Source organism: Maniola jurtina, chromosome 9, assembly GCF_905333055.1.
Source record: "Maniola jurtina chromosome 9, ilManJurt1.1, whole genome shotgun sequence".
NCBI classification, from domain to species: domain Eukaryota; kingdom Metazoa; phylum Arthropoda; class Insecta; order Lepidoptera; family Nymphalidae; genus Maniola; species Maniola jurtina.
In genome coordinates this window covers 6,070,514-6,096,735 of record NC_060037.1, presented here as the reverse complement: position 1 = coordinate 6,096,735, position 26,222 = coordinate 6,070,514, and the positions used below count along the sequence as shown (strand labels likewise).

Here is a 26,222-nt window from a genome sequence, read left to right as displayed (position 1 = left end):
TTTTCCGCTAAGTTCGTTAGCATAATAAAAATACTTTCATCGTCTAACTAGGGACAGTTTAGTCGTATTCGTTAAAATAATGAATTAATATGTAAGTATCACAATAGAAGTTAGAACTAACAATACCTACGCAGATAAAACCAGCTAGCATTTAGTTTCCCACTAGGCAGCTATGTCCCGGTCAATTAAAAGGCCAACATCTTGCACATGTATAGAGTGCGTTCCAACAATTTGTCGAGCCTACCGATGACGTCTTTGTCTTCGGATCGAAGCCCATACTCGTCGATAAATTAGCAAACTAATTGTACCGGCGCCGACTCCCGCGCAACCCAACAAGGCCAGAGCTCACACTCGCACCATTTCTGGTACTAACGCACTCTCCGCCTCACCTAATTAGTCGCAGTTCAGTTACTCGTGAGTCGTGAGTCGTGGTGTGGGTGAACCCGCATTGCTTAGCCGCTGAGGACCGCCCTCGTTATTTCTATATTAGTAGACAGCATTGTTAATAAGCACAATAAACGATGCCATATCGAACTACGATGCTTAAATAAGTGAAATTAACCGGACGGCAATCGAGATTTATGATGATCATGTGTACCAATAACTGCTTTAGCTCGAGAGTCTGGTCACACGGAACTTATATAATAGGTAATAGGGGTATTGAGTACTTTCCTATTTACATATTTCGATTTTCAATCAACCTACCTGAATGTTTTACCTGATTTTCTAGTTTCCAGGGGTTTTACCATAGTTATAGACTAGCTGTACAATTAACACATCTTATTAGATTTCAGTCTCTCCTCTATCTACTACTATTCTTATTAAACCTTTTTATCTTAAATGGGTTTACCTAATAATAAACTTAATTAATTACTTAACTACTATGTACCTAACATAACAGACAAGGGTTCCGTATTGCATTTTGAGTTACGGAATCCTAAAAAAGCGGTATCGCATATTGATAAGACGTCGGGGGGTACCGGGGTTTGAACCCGGGCATACTCCTCTAACTTTTCAGAGTTAAATGTACTTTTTAAGCAAATAAGTAAATATTTAATGCTTGAAATATTACTGCATATTTATTGTATTTATAAATTTAACGGCGAAGGAAAACTTTGTGAGGAAACCTGCATGCCTGAGAGTTTTCCATAATATTTTGAGAGGTGTGTATTGTCTGCCAATCCGCATTTGGCCAGCGTGGAGGACTATGACCGAATCTTTCTCATTCTGAGAGGAGACCCGTAATTAGTAGACTGATGGGTTAATGATGATGATGAACCAAATTGCAGTTTAATGCATATTTTAAAGGTTGTAACTTTATAAAACGTTATTAAAATGATCATTTTCCGTGTTACAGAATGTGGCGGAACTAGCGGCGCGGCGCGGCGTGGGGCGATGGAAGGCAATGCTGCTGGCTGACTCAGCATGATGTCATGTGGCAGCTAATGGGAGCGTCCCGGTGGCGCACGTCACATCCCAATCCCGCGCATACTTCACCCAATCGAGCGATGACAAATCCATTCACATTGCCTACTCTACTCGTTACTGTTGTGTTTAGATCTAGTTCCTACTAATTCCAACGTTTAAAACATTACGCGTGAGTATTGTTTAAGTATATTGGGGCCGATTTTTCAATTGTCTTTAAGTTCGACTCTTGGCAGTTCATTACTGAGTAAGTTTATCTAACGATTAAAAAATCAGCCCTTAGGTCCACTTGCACTAGGATATATAAACTAATTTAGTCAAAATTTAGGTAAATATTTTTAAGGCTGTCACTTTTTGGCAGCCGCATTAAGTACTTGTCAAAAAGTTGCAGCGTTACAAAATTTTACTTGCGTGAAATTTGAGTAAGGAGTCGCTATGTTTGCTCTGTGTTAACTAACATATCAAAAGTACGGTTTTTTTTCTCTCTCGTCTGGCTTTACACTGATTAGCCAATGTATTATAATTGTAGTTATTTACAAGTTAGGGACACTATATGTATAAGTATGGACTCCGTCCGTGCCGGCGCCCGCCGACACACACGCGGCGCCCCTTTAGAGCGCTTCCCAGTCAGTTCCACCACCAACAAACACCAGCAGAACACAAAAACCGGTCACTTCCAACAAAAAAACACTCCAAAAAGGCACAACCCGCGCGCCAGCAAACGCCACCACAGACGAAGTCCCAAAGTACGGTTTAGTACGGTAAATCATACTTTTGACATGACGTTTGACACATAGAGGAAATATGGCAATCCTTTCTCATTATTACGCGTTTAAATCAGATTAACTCTTCTGCCCGGCTAGCATGAGCAGTAAATAAAAATTATATCCACTGATTTCTATGACATCTGTGGATATAATCGGGGGACATAATTTTTATCTACTGCCCATGCTAGCCGGGCTGGTGCAAGTGGGCCTTAGTGTTATAAATCTTTTCAAATTAGCCTCAGCATCTAGTAGAAATATTTCTGTTCAAAACTGTTTCAACTGTAATTATTATTTATCATAACTACTTATCTATTAAGTATAGCTCAGCTGTTACTATTTTGTTTAGAGGTATAGTTCGCGACAGGTCTTATGGCAATCAGGTTATAAATTTAATTTACACTTGTGTTATATAAATTTTGTAGGGTGATTCTTTAATTCTTTCCTACCTCTAGTCCTACCATTTGCATTGTACTTCGTGGGTCCTACTAAATTTTAGCGGAGTTCTACTTAGGTATACATTTTTTTATTTGCACTTGCCTGAAAATTGCTTATTCATCCTAATCCTAGGAAATATTATGTAAATAATGTGTAAATATTGTAAAGTATTTGGCGATAAAAGTTACACATCGTACTTTAGAAAGAGTAAAGTCAAAATTGTATATTTTTTGATATTTTTCTTAGCAGTTCGCTGTAATAGGCACCGATGTATTCGATGGCTATAGGTAATGTTTTCATATTGCAAATGAAGAACCAAGAGAATCGTCCACCGAAGAAGTCAAAAGTCAAGAAAGAAGAGATCAGGAATTACGAAACTGGTTTTCATAATGATTTGACAGATTGTTCTATATTCTGAGATCATTGTGAAAGCTGATTTTGTTCCTATTTCGTTTGGAAGAAAACATCTTGTCCTGCAGAAGACAGTGTCTACACGTCGTCGTCCTCGCGGAAAGAACGAAATTATCCCCCTAATTTTGTGTTCTGATTTTATGTTTTTATCAATTTATGTTTATGTATCTGCTTAACAGGGCTCTCTCCTTCACTTACTCCATACAATCGTAGTTCCAATTTCATTTAAATATTAAACAACCAAAGTCCATGTTTTGCAGACATATTCTAGGAACCAATATCTGGGTCTGTGGTGTTTTAGATTTTTCTAAAAATATGAAGTTTCAAAATTACAGGAGCTCAAAGATTTGTATGTGAATTTTTAAGACCGCGTAACTTTGAAACCGAATATTTTAACAGATATCTGGAAAACCACAGTCATAGATATTAGTTTCTAGAATATGTCTGCAAAATTTCATGGACTTTGGTTGCTTTATATTCAAATGAATTTGGAACTACGTTTGTATGGAGCGAGATAACCCTCTTAATATATTTTGTGTATAATAATTATGACGTATAATATGTGTACGTACCTATAGGATATCCTGTAATTCGATGCAATTTTTTAATTATTATTCACAGGACTGCACCATTCCCCAGGATGCAAGCCGTACAGTACCTGCCTACCTATTTAAGCAGTGAGACAGAATAGACAGAAAAAGTACCCTATACCTATCCGTTTTTTAGGATGCAAGCAATCGCTGTACCAAATAGATTTCACATCGGCCAATGTTAAGAAACAAACAAACAAGGTTAAGAAATTAGCTGTAGTATCGATTAATTCTGACACATTAGTCGATACTACAGCTAATTTCTTAAACTGGACCCTTTCAAGTAAAGATTTTTATATAAACCTGTGAGGATGATACTGCCATTGTCGCAATTGAAAATGCCATAAGCTTACGTTGTCTTATTAGTTTAAAAAATGCGAAAAACCAAATTAAATTTGAATTTCGCGGGCAGGCCCGTCTGCTCCACCTTAAGTAATTTCTGAGATTAGCAGTTAGCATGTACCTATCTACAGATAGAAACTTTTTGTAGAGGAACTATATTTTTTATTAAGCTAATTAGTTAAATATATTGTAATATTTTGTACTTTTTAGTACTTACCATTGGCATTTATGTACCTAACTAACTTATGTATAAAATTTTGTTTGATGTTTGGTTCTATTTTGTTCCCGCAATGTTTACCTAAAATGTGAAGATTTTATACAATTAGTATAAGTCGGTATTTAAATTATCAATTTGCAATTTATTATACTGAGCTGTGAATTGTGATTGTACCTAGGTAGATATTTTTCATAATTTCAACTTTTATGATTTTTTAAATCCTTTTATTGCTATTAAATACTACCTACTTATGATTTATTAATTTATTTTCCCTTATTCCTCTGTTCCTCTCATAACTGGCGATGTTAAAGAGTTAAAACACGATAGACAGTAGAAACTCCCACTAGGTGGACACTGGATAGATGACATCAAATTGTGTTGTTCCTAGTAAAGTTCCTACAAGAGACCTAAGGCCAGGTGTGACGTCTATCTATTGATGACGAGATTATTATTAGGGTCTTATTTAATCGGGTAAGAAGGCCCACTTAAATGTCCTTGCAACCCAATAATTTAATACGAACCCTACGGCTAAACCGCAAAATACTCCCACCTCATGAGGTAGGTATCTACTATCATCCGACAAGCTTTCCCCACTACACGCACTGCAAGCACGAAGCAGGGCCACGTGCTCCCTAGAGTAAAATATTATTATGTTTCTTGGCCATGTTAATTTATTCTGCAAATCCGCGGTCGAAAATTGTTTCAGTACAATTATACCAATTAAAAGATTAACTATGTATATCTTTATTTTCTGGTCGTAGGTAGGTACCTAGATTGTTTTTTAAATCAGTGCTAAGACAAAGTTAGTTATAGGTACCATGGATGCATATAGTACGAAATAATGCCTAGTAAGTAGGTTGGTACATAGTACATACCTACCTATTTCTATGAACATCCTGAAACCCCCTATGTGGTGCTATTGCTATTTGACAGAAATGAAATATTATCTGATATATTTATATTGCCTTCGTGTAGAGACAAACGCACAAATGAAGAACGCTTTTCTCACACGTTTTTAAAGTTACCCGTTGTCACTGTACTTAGAAAATACAAAAAAGAAGGATTGTCAGATGATTGTCAGTTTGTCATTTGTTACACACCACCGTCATCACAGCAGAGTATAAATGTTCCTTGCATCACAGACTGTCATCTGTCAAGTGTCATCTGCCAGGGTGCAGGAGACTGGAGAGGTTATGTGTACACTTTTAAAGATTATTATTTTATTCAGAATTGATGCCATAACAGTACTTTACTAATTTGTTTTCAATATATATTTAAATTTAAAACTAAATTATATGAAGTATTTTGTATAAATACGGCAATATCACAATGGAGCAAATGGAGTTTGATGCGGCTTTGGGAGGTACCGAACACCTCCCGCATTCAGCAAACAGTTTCAAATTCGCCGCTTCTAGAAGTGTGGAAATTGCAGCCATGACCGAAAGTATCCTTCATCCAAGTAAAACTAAGCTTATCTTTCAATGCTTACCGGTGCATATGCGTCGGAGAGTTATGAGCCACAACTGTAAACGCCTTCCACGGCGCTTGCGAGAAGGGCACTTAGAACAGCTGAAAAAAAGTGGTTTGCCTCCAAAACAGAAGCGACCTTCCCGCAAATATAGACGACGTGCAACTAACCTATTAGAAGAATACAATAGGCGGCAAAGAAGACATGTTTGGCTAGAAACGCACATTTGGCATGCAAAGAGGTTTCATATGATCGAACGGTGGGGACATCGCTTAGCGTACAGGCCTTGTGACAAAGCTTTTAGAGCTTGCTACCGTGCTAGCTCTGCACATTGCCTTATTCAAGACATCTCTTATTATATGCCTATACAAATCAAAGGATCAGTTGAAAGAATAAAAGATATGTTCAGCTCACTAACAAGTAATTGTTGTGGACTTGGCATCTGTGCCAAAGCATATTTAAATGGTAATAGACAAGGAACAGTTAATTTATACATGCCTGATAAATATCCATTTGAATTTATAGGTAGAGTTGAATTTTTATGGGTCTCGTACAATGCAAATAAAGAACTTTGGTTGTTTGTACATCCTGCGTTTGCAAAGCAAGTGGAGTCAGTATTATCTGACTTAATTGATAATCCAAAATCAGATGTAAATAATAAAGAAAATGAAGAAAATGCTATTGCTAAAAGAAGGAAAATAACTACTAAATATTCTGATATTCAAATTAAAATAATGCCAGGAATGTACAATAGATTTCGAATGACAGGTCCCAAAAGTCATCCAGTACTAGTACAAACACTTAAATGTGTAAAAGATATAGAAAAATTCAAAACGAATGCTTGGCTACAGCATGCCACTAAGGAAAATACTCAGTTATTTTTAGAACAAAAGCATGATTACTGGGAAAGTATCAGTTCTGTAACTTCACCGTCTCAGTTACCACCAAGCTTAGCCATTGGTTTGGTTGTTAAAGATCCTCGCTTAAGTCGCCCCAAAAAAAGAACAAAAGCACAAAACAAAACAACTCCAACAGATACTGAATCACTACTAAATGTACCACAATATTTAGCCTCTTCACCCATATGGGATACCTCAGTATGTGAAATAATAAAGGACAAAAAGATAACAAATGCCCAATACATTGCACACATAACAAAAACACAGTTAGTGCCTGGGGAAGTTAATGAAGATGATCCTTTCCTTCCAACCATACCTATTGTGTTAATACAAAGACCTGGGTCTCAAAACTGTGGTTACAAAAAACTTGGTAAGTATTAAATCATTAGATTTAAAGATTTGAGTAATACTTACTTTATTTATTCATCATCATCATCATTATCAACCCATTCACTATTGAGCATGGATCTCCTCTCAAAATGAGAAGGGTTTAGTCTACACTCTACAGTTTACCATTCTGACCAGTGTGGATTGGGAGACTTCACACACTTTTGAGAACATTATGGAGAACTCTCAGGCATCCATGTTTCCTCACGATGTTTTCCTTCACCGTTAAAGCAAGTGATATTTAATTACTATTAAAACACACAACTGCAAAATGTTACGAGGTGCATGCTTTGAACTCCCAACATCCCAAGTAGAAGGCGGACGTTTTAACCAGTAACCTATCACCTCTTCACCTCTTATTACTTTAGTCTTAATAGCCTTTTATGATTATGAATTATTATGATCACAGCATTCTATATAATAACTAGCTGATGGCCGTGACTTTGTCCACGTGAATTTATATTTTAAAAATCCCGCGGGAACTCTTTGATTTTCCGGGATAAAAAGTAGCCTATGTGTTCCACTCACATCCAGGGTATAATCTAACTCCATTCCAAATTTTATCCAAATCCGTTCAGCCGTTTTTGCGTGATTGAGTAACAAGCATCCAAACATCCACACTTTCACATTTATAATATTAATAGGATCAAAAGTTTGTATTTTAAATTAATTTAATATTATTTTAATTTTACTTAATTTATATACATATCACCGAGAGCATTTAATGTTTAAATAAAAAAAAATCTGCATTTTTCTTATTTAAGGATATGGCAGTGGATGGGACATAATCATACCAGCAGGATATGGCCTACCATTCTGGTTAACCTTTATAATGTTTGGAGCGAGAGCAGGAGGCCTTCGAGAAACTGAAAGCATTGCTTTTGAAACAGGCGATTGCTATATGCCACCAGATTCTGATGCTGGGCAAATGGAGGAAAAGAGGATAGAGTTAGAACTTAAAGAAAAGTATTTTGGACGACCGCCCAGCAAGAGGGTGAATTTTATAAAACTTGCAGTGCCCAGCCCTTTTATTTGCCCTTGGAATGTCCTGCTAAAAGAATGGGGTAATGAGAAGGATGAGCAGTTGTTTGTACTGCGTGATAGAGATATGCTAGATAAATTACAGGTAAATCTATACTAATATTATAAAGAGGTAAAGTTTGTAAGTTTGTTTGTAGGAAGTAATCTCTGGAACTAATGAACAGATTTTGAAAATTCTTCCACCGATAGAAAGCTACATTAATCCTGAGTGGCATAGGTCATATTTTATACTCAAAAAAAATTAGAGTATCTACGAAAATTGTAATAACCCATGCGAAGCCGGGGCAGGTTCCTTGTCTTTAACTAATTTTAAAAAGGTCCAAATCATAATTTGAGACACGTCTTATTTAGGGTTCTGTAGTAAAAGAAGAAACCCTTAATTTCTTCTAGTTCATCTGCGCATGAGGAATTTTAAAAAGAAAATACTTAGAGCTGTAAAATTGAAATTCATGTTGATGTTACCTATGTTCACAAGCCCTAAAATAGAGACCCTTGATAGATCTATAAGGCTAAAATAAATAAATTTCTGTTGCAGAACTGCATTGAATTGAAAAAGAACGTGCCCAAACTAGGCCATTGTAATCACTGCTTAGTTCCTGTCTACATACAAATAATAGGCAAAGGTAATTTGAAAAAACATGCAATGATATGCATTCCTAACAAAAGTGATATTTCTTCAAAAGAAAAAATAATGGAGCCACATCATGCAGATGGCAATGCAATGTTAAGGAAGCAAAAAAGAGCTGAGCATAAGAAGTTATTAAAACTAATGCAGAAAAAACGAATAAAACTAAAGAAGAAAATATCTGTAAAACAGGTTGGTCTAATCTAGTCAAAGTTTTCTTTACAGAAATTCATAAAAGCTTATATAACTTTAACATTAGTAATTACTCCACATGATATCAAAATTCATAAATCCTTTTAATGTTTCTTTTCCAGGTAAATCAACCAAACCCATTGAAGAAAAATAAACATGAGCCATCAGAATATGTCAAAGCCATGAGAGAATTATGGCTTCCTTCTAACATAGAAGCAGTTCGTAATATTAGTTCCAGAGAAGTCATGGGATATTTGTCACAAGGAGCTTTCAGTTTTTCAGAAGCCAAAAGTTGTGGAGTTGGCTACGTGACATACAATGCTGTTATGAAGTTACTGGATCATGGATTAAATCGAGTTCTTGTTCGGAATACTACTTCAAGGACATATAGAATAGCAAATATTGAAATAATAAAGTAATACTAACTTCAATAGTTCTTTGTCTTAAATCCTAAGCTATAGAAACATTTAAAGTAGACTGTGATAGGCAATGGCGACACGCGACTCAGGCTGAGATTTGTAGAGCGCATTTTGACTTGCTCAGATATAGCGCGTACCATTACGTTGTAATGTATGGAACTATGAAACACGGCATACCGCTTGCGTGGCGTGAACGTTCGCGTAGACGTAATGCGTGCAGTTACGTCTATGGGTTCACGCGTGTTACTACGCACGTGTCACGTGTACGTGCTGCATACGCAATTGGTGTGAATCTGCCATTAAACGAGATAAATTATGTCGGCGATACAACACAGTCTAGTTGTTACTGTGTAAGTCTGAGCAAAGTCAAAGTGCGCTCTATTAATCTCAACTTTAGTACCTACAAGCAGAGTCGCGCATCGTGGTAATACTATGCATTTCATATAGTGAACCCAAAACACTCCAATGTAAAGTTGCAACATGGTAGTTTGCGCAGGTCATAGGCTGAAATCTATAGAGCGCACGTTGATTTTGCTCAAAATTAAGGCACTGTCGTTAGAGAGTAGTTAGTTATATTCAGAGTTACAGTACAGAGAGAGACAGATTTTTGTTGACTGTGGAGATGTCTCAGTCTTGTTTTAAGGTGGATGCGACGGGTCTGCCCGCGAAATGATTTTTCGCAATTTGAAAACTAATACGACAAAGTAGGCTTATGGCATTCAAATTAGTCGATACTAAAGCTAATTTCTTAAACTGGACATTATCAAGTAAAAATTTTTATTTTTTTATATAAACACGTGGAAATGATACTGCCATTGTCGCAACTAGAATACCATAAGCCTACTTTGTCGTATTAGTTGACAAATTGCGAAAAATCAAATAAAATTTGAATTTCGCGAGCAGACCCGTTGCTTACCCCTTAACTACCAGTCTGAGCAAAGTCAAAGTAGGCTCTACAGATCTCAGCCAAAAAGTATGGAGTACAGTCCAAAGTGTGTGCTTTCATTCAGATTTTGCTCCTCTTATAAAATTTATTTTCGTAAGAAACCCTTTTGTTCACCAACCCCTCAGTACATATGGATGCCTCTAAAATATTCAATTGGTGAAGTAAAAATAAAAGAAGTACCTATTTTACAAAATTATGTATTTTATTTTTGCTCATCATTATCTATAAGTTCCACCTAACAAATCTAGGTTTGGTATTCTCTTTGTGATCCTGATGCCAAATTACAGCTAATCAGTACTAAAATAAAGATGATTTTATACAGAGCAACAAACGTTAACATCGGAAATTCTGGTATTACTTAGCTAATCTAAGCCTACGCTTACAAATACATTTCCCTTGGAAAAGGCAAACATTTAATACTATCTTACATACCATACGGAGACTTTACAAGCAAAAATGTGATCATATAAGGAAGGCGCCAACTTTGGCGCCAAAGTTGGTCAACTAGACTGCCAGCCAATTAGACTATTGTGATCGTCATAATGTTATACATTATGACGATCACAATAGTCTAATTGGCTGGCAGTACGCACCCTGACTATTGGCCCTAAAATATTTTTTTAATGTCATAAATTCTGCAAACAGCTAATTACAAAAAAATTGCGACTGTGGTAATATTAATAATCACAACTTCCTTGCTAGCCTCCATTAGGGTGACACAGTCAGAGATACATCGAAAAAGCTAAATAGCAATCAATTTTTTGCCAACCAGCCCATTCTAGCATGACCACCAAGAAATATTTTATTTGTGTTGATAAAATACAGAGATATTATGCTCAACTGTTTCATTTAATGACGGCCCGAACATCTTTTTATAAAGCTGCGTACACATTAACGTGTTGAGATGTGTGGATATGTACATCCATACTGATCCTATAAATGTGAAAGTGTCTGTTACCTTTTCATCCGTTTAAATGATTTTGATTACCGGATAGCTTGCATCCCGGAGAAGAATATAGGCTGCATCTTATTTAGGAGAATCAGTTCTCAGATTTTGACAAAAGGTGATAGCTTGAATCCGAGGACGGACGACATGGCTAATTTTTATTCCAGAAAGTTCAAGTAAGTAGTTAATATAAAAGTGTAAATTAAAAATTTATAACACCCCCGTCAAGTGAAGGTTACAGTAATAACTAGAAAAGAGCTGATAACTTTCAAACGGCTGAACCGATTTTCTTGAATTATGGCTAAGAACACTCTCGATCAAGCCACCTTTCAAACAAAAAAAAAAACTAAATTAAAATCGGTTCATTAGTTAAGGAGCTACGATGCCACAGAAAGATACACAGATACACACGTCAAACTTATAACACCCCTCTTTTTTGGTCGGGGGTTAAAAATGGTTGACGCCGATCACCTGGCGCGTCATAATACACGACACAACACAACACAGTAATGAGACCTACATAAACTACATATATTCTCACAAGAATATTGTACAGTAAATTAGTTGCAGGCAAAGAAACATTTTATGATTTCAGGGTTGCCAACTGATCTAATACACAGTACACTACACATTAGTCAATTACGATTTCAGCTGGCGGCAGAAACCATGCAGTAGTATAATATTTAGCGTAGGTAACCTCCTCCTTGAGTCTTTCTCTTGAAATAAACTTCTATTTATCTAAACAGGTAACCCTGTTCTTTTTTTTCCCTTGGTCTAGTTTTACCGAACACATTTGATTTTAGAGTTCTTAAAAACCATTAAAAATGTACCTTTGTCTATAGATGTAAACAATACGAATAAATAATGACAAAGTTTTGTGACTCGATCGAATTTTCCATGTAGGTACGTACACCTTCAAAGTATGATTTTCAAAAAAATTACAAATGGCAACCCTACCGCAATGTAAGTAGTACACATTTAGATAAAAAAAAAAAATTACTATGACAATTAATAAAAGATACAACTTTTATTTATATTGAATAAAAATGTTACAGCTTCGCATTTGCATTCCTTCAGGCCTACTTATGCTACGCGATTTTTAAGTGTTTTAAATAGGAATGTTTTTTTGGATACATTGGTGATTCTTGGTTGTACTCAAATCATACAAAACATGAGCTTTGCACGTACGTCTAAAAGTAGTGTTATTTTTTTCCGGTGGGAACATTGTGAAAAGGAAAGCACTACTTTTAGACCTATTGTTCTCTTGTACGCCAATGCATACAAGAGAATTAACTAATTTTCCCACTTCCTGTCAAATATAGAAATGGGTCGTTTAAAATGAATTGGTTCATATGTTTGACATTGTGGCTAATTCTGTTGTATCAAATTTTTTAAATTAAGTGACAGGTCTAAATCTTTTCCTGCGTGGAGTATTATGAAAAGAATAGTACATTTAGGCTGAGATCTATCTCTATAGATCTCACACACTGACTTTGCTCAGACTTAAGACACTGTTAAAACGAGACAGCGTTATACTGCTGGCATAAATCTGTCTCGTTTTAACTGAAACTTAAGGCTGAGCAAAGTCAAAGTGCGCTTTATAGATTTCAACCTTAGACCTGTCATTTTAGTTTAGACAGTATACAGCAGAATTAGTCACGTTGGCGTCGATTCTGATGTTTTTCTCTAAACTAAATTTGTAGTATCTGCATTTTTTTCTTTTTAATATTGCCTAAAAAGGCCGGCAAATCAATTTTGAATTTTAGTGCACTCTACAAATTTAAAAAATAGGCTCACGATTGGGATCTAAAGTTACGGTTTGATAGTTCTACATTAAATTAGGTTTTTTTTTCATACTATATTGGTAAGCAAAAGATGGGAATACTGTAAAATTTAGTTACAATCAGAATCAGTACCATTATGTGCTTTAAATGAACACTAAAGCGAAGTTGTAACTTGACATTTATTATTTTAATTAATGAGGATAATGTGTTATAGTCGCACCAAACTTGAGGACCGCTTTGAACGACCTGCATGAAAACCCACCACCTCCTAAGGCCACACCAATCTCGCGGTTATGGGGCGAAACGCGAGGGCACTTGCTCTTCGGCGTATTTCCCGAGAAACCTTCTTGACTCCAGACAAAAAATTATATACTACGGTTATGGGGTGAAACGCGAGGGCACTTGCTCTTCGGCGTATTTCCCGAGAAACCTTCTTGACTTCAGACAAAAAATACTATATACTAGGTGATGCCCGTGGCGAAGGCGAAAATATTTTTTTTTTTAAATTCCGTGGGAACTCTTCGATTTTCCGGGATAAAAAGTAAGTAGCCTATGTCACTCTCCAGGTCTTGTAACTATACCCATGCAAAAATCACATCGATCTGTTGCTTCATTGCAACGTGATTGAAGGACAACTTAACATAACCAACAAACAAATACACTTTCGCAGTTATAATATGGGCAGTGATGTCACTGTCCCCTTTCTAAGGCAGACGTCATGGTTACAGGATATTCCCTTCATTTAAGAGATTTAGCATGGAATAAAATACACCTTACATTTCGATCGGCCATCAAGTTTGGTGCGACCTATACTATCTGTAAATGCAGGCAGTATCACCAATCAGCCCGAACGGCATATTACAAATGGTGTAATATCTAGACATCTCCTATCCCTATATCTTGGACCGCTTCCTGGCTATGGCGTCCTCGACCGCCTTCAGTTGTTTGAGGAGTTCCTCTCGCCTGGAGACTGATTTCTTAGCGGGCGCCGCTCCGCCAACTGGCGAACTCGCTGTTCGTTTCTTATTTATAACTTCTGTTAAAAAAATTTATAATTATTGATAGGGTTTTTTTCCTATGTCCAAAATCAATTATTTTTTGTGATAATTAAATAGTAGGTCTTCTAAAATACGTAAAATCCTCGTCCTCTGTCAGTTAAGTATATAGTACTACAAAATTAAATACCTTTCTCAATTGACGCTTCCTTTTTACTAGTGGCAGTTGATACAGCGGCTGCAAGGCCGGCATTTGATTTTGCATTTATCCTAAAAACAAAATACAATAGTATATTAGAATAAATCAAAACAGCTCTGCTCCTGAAGATGCATAGACAATAATTAATCTCTTCAACCAAGGTTGTGATTTATAGAGCGCACTTTGTCTTTGCTTAGACTTAGATACTGTTAAAACGAGACAGCGTTATATTGCTTGCGTCAATCTGTCTCGTTTTAACTGAAACTTAAGTCTGTGCAAAGTCAAAGTAGAGAGCGCCTAAGCCTAAGGGCGTGCATCCTGAGCTACTTTTTATTAAGGAAAATCAATTTGTTGGGATTTTTTAAAAATCTACGTGATGGGTTTTAGAAACTCTAGGGTTATAAATTGACATTGGAGTTACCTACAGCAAATAAAGACTGTCGTTAGGTCACAACTCCTCAACCCTGATGTTGTAAGGAATTGCATTCCTAAACCCTGGTGATCTCGATCTCAGGGACTCGGTCGAGATGCTATCACTCACCGCGGCCTCGCGGCGGCGTTGAGCAGGCGGGCGTGCCTCGCGCGACGCGCCCCCGAGCTGCCCGACGATGAGGATGATCGCGACTCGCTCTCCGACTCGCTCGAGGATGATGACGATTCTGCCAATGATAAGTCACCAGTATGACTACTCAGTAGTTTACTTTTTAGTCATAAACTATATTATTGGATACACTTCATTTGTGTAATTTTCGTATTTCTATCGATTCATCATTGTAATAATATGTTTTTTTTTTTAAACTTATTTTTATAATTTATTTTTAAATATAGTGGCCATTTACACTAGTAATTGGCCACTATATTTAGCCAGTAATATGTTTGCACTAAGTACTAATAAAATATAAGAAACTTTATTTCAATGGTATTATGGTGCTTTAAAACTAACCTGAACCTGATGATGAAGATCTTGAGTATTTTTTCCTATTTCTACTGCGGCTCGACACTTTGCTGCGTCCATATGGATCCACTTCATCCTATATAATACATTTTTATTATATTAGTATTATTTACTGATTACCATTATTAGATATCACTAATCCTTATCACTATACAATTACAGTCCATGATATGGTATATAAATGTAATGTAGTTGGTATGTAATATGGGAATACCCGGGGTGTATCAAAATATGCAGCATAATCCTGAATTTTGATTGTGTTGACGTAGAAGCTTGACTTTTTTTACAGTTCTAAGGGACAATAGTGAGTAGACATAAGTATTTGATATTAATTTCAACCTGATACTTTCACGCGTTCCTGAGAAAAACGATCTTGAAACTTGACAGACAGACCCTTGAATCTGTTAAGTGGTCATAATTATTTGGTCAGGACTTAGGAGTAAATGAATAATTTATTATATACAGTCAAAGGCCGTATGTCGTTTAGCACCTTAATGATTATATTCGCGTGGCTCGGTTATGCACATTGCTTGACCGAATTGCTACTCGAATTCTGAGGCCGACCATACCTTGTGTCGATGCGGTGCAGGCGGGGGTGGGTTGATCGCGCTCAGCTGTCGCGCGGCGGCCGGCGAGGGCGCACGTCTACGTGGCGCCGGAGGGTTCATGGCGGTCGCGCGAGCAGTCGCCAACCGACGCTCGCGAACGATCACCGACGGTGACAACCTGAACGAACAACTTTTTTTATACTGTGGCAATGAACTAATCATACGGAAGCGTTTTGCTGACCTAACTTTTCAACTAACATAAAATATGCCAAACCTCATTGTAATAAGAGTTATAGCACTATTTTCTAAGGCTGTTTAGAGGCATTAGTGATTCAAGTGAACAGTCGGTGGTTAAACAATGCAATGACTGGCAGGTAGCACTAAAGTTGACACCGAAAATGCGACAATCGTAATCACTTCTGATTGACCGGCACTCTGTATCTGAGCAAGCTAATACGCAGCGAGAATACCATAAATTCAGCCAATTGAGAATATCGCAATGCGACTGTCATAACTTCTGTGCTAGCCTCCCGGTTTAACCCACTGCTCTAACACTTCAAACTATCATGCCACTGTTGTAAATTAACACAATATTAAACGATATGACAAAATTATTTTATTTAATTATGTAATTCATTCACTATTATAATCTGGCTAAGGGAGCAAGGGCAATATAGCACCGAAGTGCACTTCATAAATAAAATTAATGTTGTAACAAACACGATTAATCAAACTAATAATATGAATACAAGAAAGCGAATATCATTATCAGATCCATGCGTGTTCGCTACTCTTTGCTCACCTCTGGCGTGAAGACGACGACGCCCGTCGCTTTCGCCTCGCCCCGGGGCTGCCTGTACTACGCGAGCTGGAATTTGAAGAGCTGTGGGCTCAGAAGGAAGCCAGGGGGAGAGGTGAAGGCACACACACACCCGTGCAGACACGCGACCGCACAGTCGCACACGCGCACGCAACACGTACGTCACCACACACGCACACGTGCGTCGCGTCGACACGTACGTCCCACACACACACCCGTTCGCAACCAGCAGCAAACCCAAGTGAGAACGCATGCAGAAGTTAATGAAGAGATGGGATTCGTGAGAACCAAAAACACCACGACATTAGTTATGAAAGAATAACCCAGCCGGGGAGAGGAGAAGCAGAGGGAAAGTGTTTTGATTAATATCTTTTGTACATATAACTTTAAAACAAAATTCTGTCCGTCAATCGGTCAGTCAGATTGCAGGATTTTTTTTTCATCTCAGGTTATGGAAACCCAAATGAAAAAAAAATACTTTGGATAATAGTTGAATATGTATTTTATATTATTATTGTTTTATCTATATGAAAGAGAAAATATAATTGCACATATAAAAATGTCTTGGTTGTGATAATAACCATATCTTCATAACACAATTCATTTAAGTTACAACAGATTGTTATTTTAAGAGCGGTCAGAGGGACGAAACTAAAATGTCTCGCGACGCCGCGCGCCGTAAAGTGCGAACCGTGGTAATGAAACTGCTAAATCCATCCTATCCAACAGAAACATATAATGTGCTTTTGCATGTCGTTCTATCCCTCTATGATATTCCATGACTGCATCTTCCTGCATGATATGTCAGTGCAATGGCACCAATTTAGTTGTGGACACAAAATTGAAAATGACAATTCAATTGAAGAAAGTGAAGGTGTTCAAACTTTAAACATAATATTGTGTAATATTAATCTAAATAGCATTTTCGATGCGAATCGAATTCGATCGAATTAGTATTCATTTCTTGATATTATCTGAAACCATAAAACACAAGCTGCTACACTTTTGGTAGGAAAAAATAGTTTTTATGTTTTTCAAGGATTTTGGTGCTTGACCTTTCCTTAAGAAATTACAAAGAATTTCTGTTTTTAAATTTTTATATTTCTCTTGTTGTGGCAATTTCAATACTGCGGTTCGGGGCGTGGAGTTGAAGATAGATAGATAGGAGGTTTTCGCCTCTCGACTGCTCTCAACATAACATCCTGGTAGTGTGCTCGTAAGCAATTCACATTCACTTCATCTAAGTTGCTATTTATATTTCATTGATTCAAATAAAATTTGCCTGAACTTACGTTTTTGCTAAATCAATTTAAATCTTATTTAATTTGAATTTAACACAAATGGCTTAAATTCAAGGGGTCATAAAAAATTAGCACTTTTAATTAATATTGTTATATTTACTTTGGGTTGATAAGCTATTGGACAGCTTTACAACTTCGACTGTTCTGACATTATATTATAAGGATTCAAACAATATAAACAAGTCATGGGATTCAGACAAGTTTTACTAGAAATATTCATTATGGTTACTCATTTAGTTACACAAAACATTTGAAAATTCCAACCCCTTTATTTAGATTATTTATTAAATTCAATAACAAAGATCGCAGTCATATTTCTTTCATATTACCCTCATCCATTTACCCCCTTTCTTAAATATGCGATGTAACAAAATGAATAACTTCTATTGACTATGCGTTCATGTAACCTAGCTACGAATGCAAGTCTACACATACCTAGAGGATGAATATGAATCCTCAGAAGATTGTGGTTTTCGTCGTCGAGCGGCGGGTTCGGCCCGCATCCAGGGATCGGCCCACTCGTCCCCGCGGCCTTCGCGACCCTCACGGCCCTCTCGTACCTCGCGGCCCTCCCGTACCTCCCTCACACGGCCCTCGCGACCCTCTCGAGCCTCACGTCGTTCCACTTCTGCACGTTGGACTATCACCTCACGAGATGAACGAACACGCCTCTACAGAACAAAAATCCAGTAAATTCTCTCAAGTAAGCCTTTGGTTGATGCGACAATGTTACACCCCTACGTGTAAATGTATTGCTATCCCATTCATAATGCTCCTTGTGGAAACGGATAGCACCAGATTTAGATATGTCAATTATTTAAGAGGTGTATACAAATACAACAGAATTCGCTACATTATCTATTATATTTCGACGGATTCATACCTTGTGGTAGGGTACTTCTTCAGGAGCAGGCATGTGTTCGTCGTAGTACGGTGGACGTTCAAACGGGCGCTCGCGATCGTAACCGCGCTCGCGTTCGTAGTAACGTTCGCGCTCGTCTATTGGTGGCCGCGGGAACCGCCCACCGCGATACATCGCGCCACCGTAAGGCCCAGGCCTGTAACAAAATGTTATACCGTGTAGGGAGAGCCGAGCTAATATAGGGCGTTCTCTCTTGCACAATTGTGTCGTTGTTGGCCCATTGATTAGATATGGAGTTTCCTGTCTCTAGCGCGACGAAACACTCACCTGTACACGTCGGGGTCGCGATGCGCGGGCGGCAGGTCGCGCGGCGGCGAGGCGCCGACGGCCGCGGCCGCGTACGCGAGCTCCGCGTCTGGGTCGTGAACCACCCCGCCCACTGATAGATGGAGTTTCTTTTCCTCGAAATCCATGTCTTGCTCTTTACGTTTGTTTGCTATCCTAAGCATCTGTTGATATTATTGAAATATAAGAGTTAGTTACACAAGCATTATGGCTGATTCTGGTTTACACATTTTCTAAATTAATCTAAAATGACACATCTGAATGTATTGCTGTTTCGTAATGCTAGTGTCACTTCTTCAGGTAAAGAACACAACTATTACTTTGCCTGAAGAAGCGAATGAAATCGGTTCGCTTGTATGAAGTGTCGGAGGAGTGGTGGCGGGTCTATTCAGTGGCTCACCTCCTTAGCGGTGCGCAGGCCGCGCTCCCAGGCGGACTCGGGCGGCGCGGAGTCGCGCGGCGCGGGGAAGGCGCCGGCGGCCGGCACGCCGCGCACCACATCGAACATGTTGTAGTTACCCTTGTCCGTCACGCCCGGGTGCAGAAACCTGATTATAGTTTTAGCATTGACTGATCTAGAATCATCAAATCACTACGCATACCATAAAAGCGGAAGCGTGTTTGTTTGTTGGTTTGTCCTTCAATCACGTCGCAATGGATTGACGTGATTTTTTGCATCAGTATAACTAAAGACCTGGAAAATAGCATAGGCTACTTTCTATTGCGGAAAATCAAAGCGCGCGGACGAAGTCGCGGGTATCAGCTAATACTTAATAGTAAGGAAAGTAATTTAGAGAATTTAAAGTTACATAATTCAAAGCTAATACCAATTTACTTAAATGGATGAATGAAATATGAAAGTTGATGGATAAACAACGAACAGTCAAGTGATTTCATAAAACATTAACTCATTGTAATTTTGTCATCACTTTTTTTGTTCAATGTTACAATACCTGCAACTAACACCCCAAGTACAGGCTCCCCTAGAGAAGAACCGGCATACAGGTCTAGGCTCGCTCTCTTCAGGCCTTCTCTCTGCCTCGTCAGACACCTCACCTTCTTCCAGTGATGAGCCACGGGAACGACGGATAGCTGTCACGTCCTCTGCGTTAGAAACGTTCAACCATTAGGAAGTTAGCGAACAAAACAGTGGAATTACACATCGAATCAAAATACTTTTATTTTCTCTAAACTGGATGTTGTTGGCATACTAATTACAAATCCGGAAATCATTTCCTAGCAAAACAGCCTACAAGTATTCTAAAATTGAGTCTTTTGTACATGATTTTGAAAACTAAATACAAACTTAACTCAGTTCCAAGTAAAACTATGATAAAATTAAGTTCAAAGTTCATGATTTCGATCAAAAAGTACAATTACAGCAAAGTTTCACATTGCAGCAGCTTTCATAGTTTTTTTGCTTCTGTTGTAAAATTTTATTTTGTGTAATATCAAGAAGAAAAAAAATACTAGAACTTTACTCAGGCTAAACTTTCTTACCTTTTTCACCTCCCTGTGTCTCAATCTCTCCATTTGACTGGTCTTTAGTTTTAGTGGGCTCAATACATTCACCTTCTTCCGCCTCAAAGTCCAATTGTTCCTCCCCATCTTCTGTGTTGCTCGTTTTTTCTTGAGGCACCTTTTCGAGCACATAAATACTTTTTAATATAATAATATTGTGCCCGCAGAATTTTCAGAATACCCAAGCAATGTAACAAACAAATTCATTAAATAATATCAGTAGTTTTGTAAGCTTTTTTTTTAAAATCTGCATAATATCAAAAGTACAACATCAATATAATGATCATCAAGAAAAAAATGAGTAAGGCAAATTATAATAAAATATAATAAAAGGTAAATTATATCAAATTTTCAGTCATCGAAATATCAAATGAAAGGTTTCATTGTGTAAATTCTGCAATATATTTCTACTACTACTACTACTACTAGTCAAACGGAATTAGTTAAAGGATGGCTGTGAGACAGACATGTCGCTTGGTACTACCATCGTACTACCAAGCATCGTCAAGGTCTGCATCCATATGTAGTCGAAATTCCTCAAACACGTACGAAGCGATTTGCTTCCTCTTTCCTAATTCGAACCGCTAGAATATGGAACGCCCTTCCGGCGTCAGTTTTCCCTTCCACCTATAATATGGGTACCTTCAAGTCAAGAGTGAATAGGCAACTTCTAGGCAAGCGCGCTCCATCTTAGGCTGCATCATCACTTGCTAGCAGGTCTGATTGCAGCCAAGTGCTAGTCTATATAATTTAAAAATATATATATATACAGTTGTGGTCATATAATTAAGAACGATTATTTAAAGATCATTATTTTTTTAAATAAACTAGTATAACTCAATGCATGTATTATTTTTCATATCTCTTGGAATCACAAAACTTTTCCTTATTATTAGTGTATTCATTTATATACATTATTATTTAATTAATTAACAGATACATTTATTACATTAGATCTGAATCTTGTGCTACTACTGACTGGCTGGTCACATAATTAAGAACGCTGAACTATTCATTTTTTTATTCAAGTTTAAATAGAGAACCTCAGTGGTTAAGTCTCTTGTCTTGTATAATTTTTGGCGCCATTTAATGCTGTAAAAGTATTAAACTTGATTATTTTATAAAAATAATGGGTACAAGTAAAACTTGTGATAAATCTACAAGTGAAGTCGTAACAAAACATTGTGAGAAGAATTAGTCGCATAAAAAGATAGCTGATTATTTCCAATGCTCAAAAACAATGGTTTTCAATTCTATGAAGCATTTTAACACGTATGAAACGACGTCAAATATTCCGCGCGTACCCAAATTGAGAAAGAAATTTCGTTGAGATGATACGAATATCGTTTCAAAATCTTCTCAAAGGATCTAGCGAGCTAAGAAAAGAATATTTTGGTGAAAACAACCCTTCAAAAATCTCGTCACGCACTATTCAAAGGCGTTTGGTAGAAAAGAAGTTGTATGGAAGGAAAACAAGGAAGGTACCCATGTTGAAACGTTGTCATAGGTAAGCCCGTCTTACATTTGCAAAGACGTATGAAAACCTGGACTGTCAGATAGTGAAAAAATGTTATTTTTTCTGATGAAACAAAAATAAACAGAGTGTATTCAGATGGAAAATGATACGTACGATGACCTCCGAATAAAGCATTTAACTCCAAGTACACAAAACTGACATTAAAGCATGACGAAGAAAACACGAGGGGGTGCTTTTCTGGGCATAGAGTTGGACTTGTTAGTCTGATACCTAAGCATGGATCAATGCCAATATAAAATCATACTGGAAGAAACAATGTCACCGTATGCTGATGAAGTGCTTTCAGCTATTTGGATATTCCAGAACGACAGTGATCCGAATTTCGAAGCCTACACCGTTGAGAAATTCTGCATAACACAGTCAGTTTCTGTTTTAGACTAGCCAGCTAGCGTCCAGATCTAAATTCAATTGAAAATATTTAGTGTGAAGCCAAGAAAAGTGTAATCAAACGACATAGTAGCAATTTTAAGAGCATTACGATGTTTATTTGGAATAATGGAGCTCTATTTCTCTTAAAAAATGTCAAAAATTGATAGAGTTAATGCCTCGCCGCTGAAATGCAGTAATTTAAAACTATGGACATGCCACTAACTATCAATTTTAGTTTAAAAGGATTATTTTTTCATGTTTATGTAATCTATTTAACTTAAGTTTCATCTATAGTAATTCTCAAACCAGTTTAATATTCGTTCTTAATTATTTGTCCAGCTACATCTGTGTTTGAATTCGTAACTATAGGAAGTAAATGAGATTTATTAAAAAATATTTGGCGATTTCATATCTCCTATTCGTAATCCAGTTTGCCGATTTATGTGGCTAAGTCAAAACATAATTAACTACTTCTAAGAAGGAACACAGAGCTACAGAAAACATGATATTGATAAAGAAAGACTCGAACTACAAATCGTTCTTAATTATATGACCACCACTGTATATATAAATTAGTATGGATATATTATATAGTATAGATAGTAGTAGTAGAAGCATAGATAATTATTATAAGATAATGATTATGCAATGTATGAAAACACTTCTTCCATCACGATAGTTTTAAAATATGAGATTTAAGCAATATCTTATTAAAGCTATCTATATTCAGATATTTCAATAGTCCAATAAACATACTTTTTCTAATTTAGGAGCATCACCTTTCCCATTGTCAGATTTAGGTGATGGATGTGAACTGGTTATGTCATTACCATTGACAATTTCAATTTTCTTATCCGGCGATTGAGGTTTTGATTTACTCTGAAACAAGGAACCATAAACAATTATGTCTGAGTTTCTTGTTGGTTCTTTTCCTTAGGAAAGGTATTCCAAACCTGTGATAGATGCATCTAAAAATATTTCTATTCTATAAAGATAGATAGACAAACAATCCATAACAACTTGGTCTTTCAAAATTCCTCCCATGGATTACCCCTGGGCCAAAGGTTTCATTTTTTATTTGTTATAATATAAACAGGATGCTTTGTACATTCCTTTTAAAAGTTTTTTCAACCATCTAGAACATAAAGGCAGTTTTAAAAAAAATACCCAAGCCATTAAGCCAGACTAACCTTAGCTTCTTTGTCTGTATTGTCTGGTGCATCAGAATCATCAGAAACATCAGATAAATCTTCATGACTGATGTTATGGTCCTTGTCCTGTTTATCGCTTGCTGCTGATTTATTTCGAAACTTACCATCTTCCTGATCTGATTCCATTTCACCTAAAAATTAAGCAATGGTGAAAGATCTTTGTTGTAGAAATAGATAAATATAAATTTCATTAACTTATTTCATGTTGACTCATTCATTTTTTAACTAGATGATGTCCACAACTTTGTCCATGTGGATTTAGGTTTTCAAAAATCTTCTGGCAACTCTTTGAGTTTCTGGGATAAAAAGTAGACCATCACAGTCTCCAGAATGCAAGCTATCGCTGTATCAAACATAAAATTGCTTAAATAATTAGATAGAAAAATCCTTTAAGAATCCTTATTTTCTGGGATAAAAAGTAGCGTATACACATCCACAGAATGTAAGCTAACTCCGTACCAAAATCAAATTATGGGTAAACAGATGGACCATGAAAAGCTAGCAAAGACAGACACACTTTCGCATTTATAATATTAGTATGGATTTGATTCTTGTAGGTTTCATGTGCTTTACTGGTGCTTACTACTACTGATTATACTGGGTCAAAACTGGCAGGCATTCACTCTCTTTAAGAAGATATAACTTTTTATCTTATGGACTGCCAATTACTTGCATGTATCTTAGTTTTCATATTTCTGAATAACAGTACAACTTCTCTAATTGCAATTAGATAGTCGCATTAGTAGTTGCATTACAAATAGAATTTTTACCATCAGAAATAGCTTCAGTTGCTGGATCTTTATTACTAGGCCTTTTATTATATGACGAGCTTCTACTAGACTGACTTGATTCAGATCTACTCCGATTTCTAGGTATGGACACCATTTTTTGTTCAGCCTTAGTATGCCTTCGCCATTTTTCTTTAGGACTCCAATCATTCTTTTTAATTGGTGATCTAGGAGGTGAGGACTGAAAAGAAGCTCTGTCGGGAGATGGACTAGCAGTTGGTGACCTTGGTTCACGATTTCTTGGCAAGGTGACTTGGGATGCAGAGTCTGGGGAAACTGGTTGAGACCTGTTTGACGGTGAGGCTGGTGGGGATTTGAGAGAACTACCTGGAGAGTGTGGGGTTTTAGGGCCCTCTCCACCTGAAGGTGGGGCTGACGAATACTGTTCAGGTTGTTCTGGAGAACCAATATTTGAGCCTAACTCACTAGGTGATTTTGGACCATCAGGAGATTTGGGACCAACTGGTGAAGCAGGCATTGAATTTTCAGGTGAATTTATATCTGAATGAGCTTCACTCAAATTATCCGGAGATAATGGAGGTTTACCCTTGGGAGCAGATCTTTGAGATGTTTGAGAGCGGCTGTCTGGAGAGGGAGATTTAGGCCCATTGGATCTTGGTGATGGAGGGGACCTGGGTGGGGATTTAGGATCTTTCTTAGAACTATCTGAAGATGAACTTCTCCTGCTCCTGGAACTGGAGCTACTACTGCTTGATGTTGACTGAGCATCTCCAGTTGCATCCCGAGAATCTTCAGAATCCATTTCTGCAAACAGACAGCAGTACTTTGTAGTAATGAAAGAGAACTGTGTGCATCCTTCCCAAAAGCTTGTTAACGTTTGTTAAAACAAATAAGCTCATGAACAAAAAATATATAAATTATCTGAATTCACACAGATAAGTATTAATAAAACTTTTTTCATTTCTGTTTGCTCAATAAATACCTAATTCTGCTACAATATCATATGGATGAAAAACGACAATTTTTTTGTTTTCCCAAATCTTTCAACTTAACCTACTGAAACTAAGTTACTCTTGAATCTTGATATAAATCAAACAGAACAGTTAGAGGAACTACGTTGTGAATGTGATGTATATTGAAGACACATCCAGCCTTACCTTGAAGGTGACGCCTCGACGCCTGAATCGGTAGCACTTTCGATCACTTTTCATTTTGTAAAGACTTTTCAACTTTATTAACACAACACAAACGAAACTCGTGTCTGGTCACACGTACTAGTGAACTTTAACTTTCTAGTAAACGTTATACCGACGTAAACTTATTAAAATCAACACTACTTCAACATGGCTGTGATATAGGAGAAATATATATGAACATAATAAATAATCACTTTTCATAACTTCCGTAGGGTTAACTTACGCCCTTACCTTAACTGAGATGAATAAGACGGTAAATTCTTGAAGTATTAAAATAAATAATTAAAAATCTTCAATTTGCGCCGCATCAAGCCTTCTCATCGCATCGCAGAAATCATAGACTAAAATTACAAGTTACAACTAGAAAATGGAGAATAGAGATTATAGAGTAAAGTGATATCATAAATATACGGAATATTAGTATGCCGCTAGCGGTACTTTAGTGTTGAGCGTTGTACGATCGATGGTTGTACGTGGTTACGTTACGTGACGTGACCGCCATCAGCAAAATAGCTAATTAATCTACCGATAGTGGCAGAATACCGGATTTGTATGACCAGTAATTTGCCGACAGCGGTCCATTAGCGCAAATCCCTAAAACATCACTAGCGGTAGAATAGCCATTACATTACTTTGCCGGCATGGTCAAAATCTACATGAGCACATATATCTATGATGAGCACCGCGGCATAGACTAGACAGATCATCGATCATAGACAC

At 37.1% G+C, this 26,222-nt stretch overlaps 2 protein-coding genes across 5 annotated transcripts; one reads left to right on the top strand and one right to left on the bottom strand.

The window, feature by feature from the left end:
- The first annotated feature begins 5,345 nt into the window (after positions 1-5,345).
- Positions 5,346-9,230, top strand: LOC123868415 (ribonucleases P/MRP protein subunit POP1). Its single transcript, XM_045910938.1, has 4 exons — positions 5,346-6,924; positions 7,706-8,067; positions 8,518-8,799; positions 8,922-9,230. The coding sequence occupies exons 1-4, from the start codon at positions 5,517-5,519 to the stop codon at positions 9,216-9,218; spliced, it is 2,349 nt and encodes a 782-aa protein (XP_045766894.1). The 5' UTR covers positions 5,346-5,516; the 3' UTR covers positions 9,219-9,230.
- Positions 9,231-11,877: 2,647 nt separating this feature from the next.
- LOC123868410 (zinc finger CCCH domain-containing protein 18) lies at positions 11,878-25,844 on the bottom strand. Of its 4 annotated transcripts, none has more exons than XM_045910926.1 (17): positions 25,734-25,844; positions 24,328-25,110; positions 23,537-23,688; positions 23,103-23,225; positions 20,420-20,558; positions 19,873-20,023; positions 19,320-19,467; positions 18,902-19,083; positions 18,596-18,770; positions 18,148-18,383; positions 16,394-16,474; positions 15,613-15,769; positions 15,032-15,119; positions 14,630-14,747; positions 14,080-14,159; positions 12,730-13,930; positions 11,878-12,363 (listed from the first exon to the last, which is right to left on the bottom strand). In XM_045910926.1, exons 2-16 carry the CDS (start codon positions 25,106-25,108, stop codon positions 13,788-13,790), a joined length of 2,754 nt encoding a protein of 917 aa, XP_045766882.1. In that variant the 5' UTR covers positions 25,109-25,110; positions 25,734-25,844; the 3' UTR covers positions 11,878-12,363; positions 12,730-13,787. The 4 variants fall into 4 exon arrangements, with proteins under 4 accessions (XP_045766882.1, XP_045766881.1, XP_045766883.1 ...); XM_045910925.1 differs by having other exon boundaries at positions 25,464-25,838; XM_045910927.1 differs by having other exon boundaries at positions 16,394-16,459; positions 25,464-25,838.
- Positions 25,845-26,222: the final 378 nt, after the last annotated feature.

Excerpts from the sequence above, each read along its gene's own strand:
- LOC123868415 (XM_045910938.1), top strand. The coding sequence starts at position 5,517 with ATGGAGCAAATGGAGTTTGATGCGGCTTTGGGAGGTACCGAACACCTC. Across the intron at positions 8,068-8,517 it reads ATATGCTAGATAAATTACAG|AACTGCATTGAATTGAAAAA; the intron begins GTAAATCTATAC and ends TTTCTGTTGCAG. Across the intron at positions 8,800-8,921 it reads AGAAAATATCTGTAAAACAG|GTAAATCAACCAAACCCATT; the intron begins GTTGGTCTAATC and ends TTTCTTTTCCAG.
- LOC123868410 (XM_045910926.1), bottom strand. The coding sequence starts at position 25,108 with ATGGATTCTGAAGATTCTCGGGATGCAACTGGAGATGCTCAGTCAACA. Across the intron at positions 20,559-23,102 it reads ATGCTCCTAAATTAGAAAAA|GTGCCTCAAGAAAAAACGAG; the intron begins GTATGTTTATTG and ends GTGCTCGAAAAG. Across the intron at positions 18,771-18,901 it reads CGCGACCCCGACGTGTACAG|GCCTGGGCCTTACGGTGGCG; the intron begins GTGAGTGTTTCG and ends ATTTTGTTACAG.